Here is a 6,823-nt window from a genome sequence, read left to right as displayed (position 1 = left end):
CTCTACAACTAGAGAAATGTTGCCTCTGGCTCCAAAGACCATCTCCACCAAGGAAGGAGGGACATTTGCAATACTGTGACCTCCAACTCCATGGGTTTCCCATCTCTGATCTCACCCAGGAGGTCCTGGAAGGGCCACATATGTTTAGTGGAAAAAAACACCACCGATACAACTGTCATTGTGAAAGTATGGAGGTCGGGAGTCTCTCCTAAGCCTGGGGTTTTCGGTCATCAGATCCTATGGAAACCTTACCTGGGGTGAGGTTTCGGACGAGGTGCTGTGCCAGCCTACAGCCTTCGGCCAGCTGTTCTTGGAGGTCCCGCCCTTGGGAGTTGGCCGGCTCATCCGGAGTGAGGAGGGCCTGGAGATGCTGATTCAATGCGCGGGAGGCATCTCTTCCTTCCCGCAACTTCTCCCTTAACTGGCTCAGCTCTCGTTCCTGAGACTGAACCAGGACTTTATATTGCCTAAGGTGAGATAGTAGAGAAAATTGAACAGTGGAAAGGAGTGAGTGATCAGATCGAATATTGCGACAGAGATTTCTGAGACAATGTTCTCAAGGAGACCTTCAAGGAGAAGGTCAGCACATGTTTAAAGAAATGTCTGTGGCCAAGAGTAAGAATGAAAATGGTTTACAGGCTTCCTCTATACCAGAGAGTGCTCCTGTAAGATCCTCGACGATGTTCCATTCATCTTTCCCTTCTATAAACAAAAGTAGGTGTCTTCCTTATTCACTTTCAAAAAGACATTGATTCTTTCAGTTCCTCACTCTGGCCACGGACATTTCCATGTGAAAATACACATAGTGCATCTTGCAGTCACTAGATGCAAAGCCATGGACAGAAATGAGGCCACGTGCAGACGGGCCAGTTGAAAAGATGAAAGAAGGAAAGAATGACAGGCTCCAGAAGGCAACACTGATTGACCGAAAGGATAAGAAGCCGCAGTCAGTCTGGAGGTGATTCTGACTAAGGGTAAGAGGGGTGGTGATGGCACACCATTTTGAGTACACTCAATGCTGCTGGGTGGTTCCCACTCGTTTAGTTAATTTTGTGTTATGCAAATTTCATCTCAACAATTACTTCTTTCAAAAAGAGAAATCAAGGCTCTGAGAAACAACTGCAACCCATAACTTATTATTATCCTTGTTCTCTGTTTCATAAATCTTTGTGTGTTGTGAGCCTGCCATGGCAATTCCTGCCCTTCCCCAGACCCAGCTTAGCTCTGACTTCACCCAGAGGAGTGGCTGTACATCAGAGATTTACACACCTGCCCACCTGCCTGCATAGGGCACCCTCACCTGAGCTCCTCAGCTTGCCCGAGTTGCTCTGCAAGCTTCTCCTCCTTCAACTGAAGCTCATCCCGCAGCATAGATTTTAGGAGGTCTTTGCACTCTTCATAGTCTGAGAAAAGACAGACACACCGGTCTCAGTGAAAAGCTGGACACACAGCGGTGGTCACTGCCTACAGGGCAGGAGCCAGGTCCATCCGAAGGATATAATTGTCCCCAGTACCAGGCTCTAGGCAGGGATTTCCACCACTTTACTCTTCAGTCTCCCGACTTTATGGCATCTCAACCTCCAAAATTTAGAGACGAAGAAAGAGTAACTGAGGGACAGACAGGACAAGCTACTTGGATGGAGCCCAGGTGACAGGCCCAGGGTTCCTGCTCTGCACACTGCACTGCTACTTCCACACATTCTTGGGTGCGCTCTTTCTTCCTCTGTAGGAACAAAAGCCTCTTCCCCAGGAAGTAGGACTTCCCTCACACCAGGGTGCTCTCTGCATTTTTGTTTATTCTTTGAGGAGTCTTCTCCTGTCACCCAGGCTGAAGTACACTGGCATGATCTTGGGTCACTGCAACCTCTGCCTCCTGGGTTCAAAGGATTCTCCTGCCTCAGCCTCCCAAGTAGCTGGGATTACAGGTGCCCACCACCACGCCCAGCTAATTTTTGTAATTTTAGTAGAGATGGGGTTTCTCCATGTTGCCCAGGCTGGTCTCAAACTCCTGACCTCATGATCCACCCGCCTCAGCCTCCCAAAGTGCTGGGATTACAGGACTGAGCCACCTTGCACGGCTCCTACACCCTGCTCTTGATGCTGTCGGTTATAGATACCACAGGTTCTATTAGGAGCAGACTCCTCTTGACGCTCCTCACAGCAGGTACTGTGTACTACCACCAAATTTCCCTCAGGGTCCCTAGAACAGAGTTTGGCCTATTGGGCCTCAACAGAAGCTTGTACTGAATAAAAGTTCACTAGCCCGAGACATTTAGAACAACAGACTAGATGTTATTTGTCTGCCAGATCTTATATGGTACAGAGAGGATTCCTGAAAACATGATTTAGCCTCTTGGAGAAAACAGGTCATTCTGTGCCTGTGTCTGAAACCATCACTGAGATTTTACCTCTCTGACTGCAAACATGGAAAGTTTTGAAATACTTTGGTACCTCTCTCTTCCAACTTTAACAAAAGGTGAAAATACCCATTTCTATTTTCCTACAAGTACGGAAAGGATTACATTACTTCTGATGCAGAGAGAATTCAGTCTCTCAGAGAGAAGACAGGACATCATTCATCACTTTTGTGATGGTGAGCTTAGGGAACTTACTGTAACTGTTCTGCCCCTTGGCCAGAAAGTAGGCCACTTGCGTTACAAGATATTTCTCCTTGGTGTTTATGAATTGACGTTTGTTCTCTGCCTGCTGAGGGCGCAGTTTCTCGTTGATTTCTAGAGTATTCATCTCTGACTTCTCACTGGACCAAGGGCCCGCAGATACCACCATGCTGATGTTTGTGGTAGAAGAGGTGGAGCCAGGGACTGGGGAGAAAAAAACCCAAACACATGATGGGTTAATAACTGCTGAAATCAAATAGGTTGAATCAGAACTGAGGGATGTCACTGACAGCCTTGTCCACTGATTTCAAGATGCTGTTTCTCTGGTTTCACTCTTCTCATCTCCACTCTTGATCTCCTTTAAGTCAACGTGTCTGAGCTATGCAGTCACCTTGAAACCAGGACACAAACACTTCCACTTTTTTCTTGCTTAGAAGTTTCTATAAAGCAAGGCTGGGCTCTGAGCTTTTTACCCCATGAGTGGCCAATGTTTCTGTGTAGCTCAAGAGACTTTTTTGTTTCGTTAATTTTTTGGTTTGATTGGTTGGTTGGTTTTGGTTTTTTATGTTTTGTTTGAGAGGGAGTCTCACTCTGTCGCCCAGGCTGGTGGCACGATCTCAGCTCACTGCAACCTCTGCCTCCTGGGTTCAAGCGATTCTCATGCGTCAGCCTCCCAAGTAGCTGGGAGTACAGGCACCAAACACCATGCCAGCTATTTTTTGTATTTTTAGTAGAGATGCAATTTTGCCATGTTGGCCAGGCTGCTTTCAAACTCCTGACCTCAGGTGATCCACCCACCTTGTCCTCCCAAAGTTCTGGGATTACAGATGTGAGCCAGCGACCCTGGCCAGAGACTTCTTATTAACAGCTAAGACAAGCCAATGAAAACGAGAGAGAGTCTAGCCTGAGAAAAGTGAATGAGGGTGGGAGGATCATCTGAGCCAATCCTCGCACCTAAGCCTCCTGAGCAGATGGGACTATAAGGGCAAAGGAACATGCCTGGCTAATGTTTTGTGTTCATTGTAAAGATGGGTTTCACCATATTCTCCAGCCTGCTCTTGAACTCCTGAATTCAAATGATCCTCCCACTTGGGCCTCCCAAAGTGCTGCGAATATATGTGTGAGTCACCGCACCTAGCTCCATCCTAGTTGCTGAGTAAACCAATATGTACGTATATAGCCTGTCCTCACAATGGATCTTCTGTAGTCTAGACAGAGGTATGAGACACAAGGAAAATAGAGGCTACCTGCGACAAGGTTTAGAGCATCCTGCCGTACATCAGGAGACGATTCACGGTCTATAAGCAGAGTCACGTCCATTTGGTCTTCCTGAAATGTGACTTTGGAGTTCTTGTGAGGCTGATTGGACTCAGAAGGGCCATAGCTATTTGAACAAGTGATGGCACATTCCTCCACTGAGTCCTCAGGGACTTCCCTTTCTTCTGCCTTCCGCACCTCCCTGATGAGGTGAGATAGAGATGCCAGAAGATTAAATACAGACGGATTGGACCCCAGGGAGACACAGCAGGTTTTGACGGGAGGCATTAAGACAGTGGTTACAGAAAGCAAACAGGAGGTTCCCTTTAGGAGGAAACAGGCAATCCTCTTCTCTCTGCAACAGGGCATGGCGGCCATGGGAGACAGAGAGGAAGAGACCAACCGGTGTTCTTTTCACTGGATAGATAGGAGCTGAGAAGGATGAAGACTCAGCTATCCCTGTTCGGTACAGATATGACACTCACCACACACAGAGAAACACAACAGCTGCCACACCCTGTGTCTAAGCTGGGTTGAATTTCTCATACTGTGGCCAAGGGAATGCAGGCTTGTGGCCCATTGTAGGTGCCAGAGACAGGGTGTGCCTCCTAGACCTTTTTCATATGTTAAAACCCATTACTTGCACCTGATTATTCAGTGTTACCTGAGGCACATGATTCCTGTACTTACTCAGTGTCATCAACTTTAACATCTTCATCCTCATCTTCATCATTTTCTGTAAATACAAAAGTGTTCATTCAGATATTTCCCACTTCACACTCTGCAGGCACAGTCAGTCCAATGTGCACACAGACATGGACATCTAGGCATGGGTCACCGTTAAACTGAAAGCTCTCATGTTTTATCTTTAACAAAATGCCCTGGTATGCTTTCCTGATCCATCAGGCAATGCATTTCTGATCTGGAGGGCCACCATCAAGATGTCACTAAATATTGAAAAGACCCTTTGCTCCGCGTATCACTGGGGACTTGTGCAGCCTTTCTCTGGACTTTGGCAGCTGTCTCCCGCATCCCGCCACAGATCTGATTCCCAGGCACAGACTTGGTGTTGTGTCACAGTTCGCATTTGGAACCTAATTCTTTCCCTTTGGAGCGGACAAACTTTCCCACAGTCCTCTATGCCTCAGGAGGCTTCACAGGCCCTCCATGTGGCTTCTGCTGTGTTATTCAGGGACATTCTCTCCATGGGGAGTGCTCCAGTCTGAAGCACTTCCTACAACCAAATACCCCCACGTCAAGTGCCTTCTCCAACACCACACGGCGAGGGGCTTTATCTCATTTTCAAAAGCAGTTGTAAGTGTTCCCACATTTAGACGCTTCAGACCCTTGCAAGAGACAATTTGCCTGCCTTTTCCGATGGACACAGAGAAACTCAAGAAGGATAAATTACTCACTCACCGACAGTTACTAAGAACATTGCCAAAGAGACAGCCTGGGAACCTTCATTCTAAGTCTACAGCTCTTTTCACTCTAACAAGAACCCTTCTGTCACAGCCTCCTTCCTCTCCCTTACAACTAGAGAGATGCTGCCTCTTGCTCCAAAGACCATCTCCACCAAGGAAGGAGGGACATTTGCAATACTGTGACCTCCAGACCCATGGGTTTCCCATCTCTGATCTCACCCAGGAAGTCCTGGAAGGGCCACATATGTTTAGTGGGAGAAAACATCACCGATACAACTGTCATTGTGAAAGTATGGAGGTCGGGAGTCTCTCATAAGCCTCGGGTTTTGGGTCTCCAGGTCCTATGGAAACCTTACCTGTGGTGAGCTTTTGGATGAGGTGCCGTGCCAGCCTACAGCCGTCGGCCAGCTGTTCTCGGAGGTCCCGCCCCTGGGAGTTGGCCGGCTCATCTGGAGTGAGGAGGGCCTGGAGATGCTGATTCAATGCGTGGGAGGCACTTCTCCCTTCCCGCAACTTCTCCCTTAACTGGCTCAGCTCTCGTTCCTGAGACTGAACCAGGACTTTATATTGCCTAAGGTGAGATAGTAGAGAAAACTGAACAGTGGAAAGGGGTGAGTGATCAGTTCAAATATTGCAACAGAGATTTCTAAGACAATGTCCTCAAGGAGACCTCCAAGGAGAAGGTCAGCACATGTTTAAAGAAATGTCTGTGGCCAAGAGAAAGATGGAAAAATGGTTTACAGGCTTCCTCTATACCAGAGAGGGCTCCTGTAAGATGCTCGACGATGTTCCATTCATCTTTCCCTTCTCTAAACAAAATTAGGTGTCTTCCTCATTCAGTTTCAAAAAGACATCCTTTCAGCTCCTCACTCTGGCAATGGACATTTCCATGTGAAAATACACATAGTCTATCTTGCAGTGACTACATACAAAACCATATACAGAAATGCGGCCAGGTGCAGACGGGGTTAATTGAAAAGATTAAAAGAGAAAAGAATGTCAGGCTCCAGCAGGCAACATAGATTGGGTCAAAGATGAGATGCCGCAGTCAGTCAGGAGGTGATTCTGACTATGGGTAACTGGGGTGGTGATGGCACACCATTTTGAGTACACTGAATGCTGCTGGGTGGTTCCCACTCCTTTGGTTCATCATGTCTTATGCAAATTTCACCTCAACAATTACTTCTTTCAAAAAGAGAAAACGGGGCTCTGAGAAACAACTGCAACCCATAACTTATTACTGTCCTTGGTCTCTGTTTCACAAACCTCTGTGTATTGTGAGCATGCCATAGCAATTCCTGCCCTTCCCCTGGCCCAGCTTGGCTCTTACTTCTACTCTCCGAGCTGCTATACGTCCGAGATTTACACACCTGCCCACCTGCCTGCATAGGGCCCCCTCACCTGAGCTCCTCAGCTTGCCCGAGCTGCTCTGCAAGCTTCTCCTCCTTCAACTGAAGCTCATCCCTCAGCATAGATTTTAGGAGGTCTTTGCACTCTTCATAGTCTGAGAAAAGACAGACACAC

At 47.5% G+C, this 6,823-nt stretch overlaps 1 protein-coding gene across 1 annotated transcript; it reads right to left on the bottom strand.

The window, feature by feature from the left end:
• Positions 1 to 252: 252 nt before the first annotated feature.
• On the bottom strand, positions 253 to 6,795 carry LOC105542797 (neuroblastoma breakpoint family member 21-like; the record flags this gene model as incomplete). The annotated part of the gene is given in 7 exon segments (XM_011984473.1): positions 253 to 467; positions 1,301 to 1,403; positions 2,613 to 2,822; positions 3,866 to 4,080; positions 4,542 to 4,611; positions 5,656 to 5,870; positions 6,701 to 6,795. Coding segments are annotated over 7 exon segments (1,099 nt in total), but the record flags the coding sequence as incomplete, so codon positions are not given.
• Between the last annotated feature and the right edge of the window lie 28 nt (positions 6,796 to 6,823).

The sequence above is a fragment of the Mandrillus leucophaeus genome, unplaced genomic scaffold (assembly GCF_000951045.1).
Source record: "Mandrillus leucophaeus isolate KB7577 unplaced genomic scaffold, Mleu.le_1.0 Scaffold2681, whole genome shotgun sequence".
Taxonomy (NCBI): domain Eukaryota; kingdom Metazoa; phylum Chordata; class Mammalia; order Primates; family Cercopithecidae; genus Mandrillus; species Mandrillus leucophaeus.
This window is presented reverse-complemented; position numbering and strand designations above follow the sequence as displayed.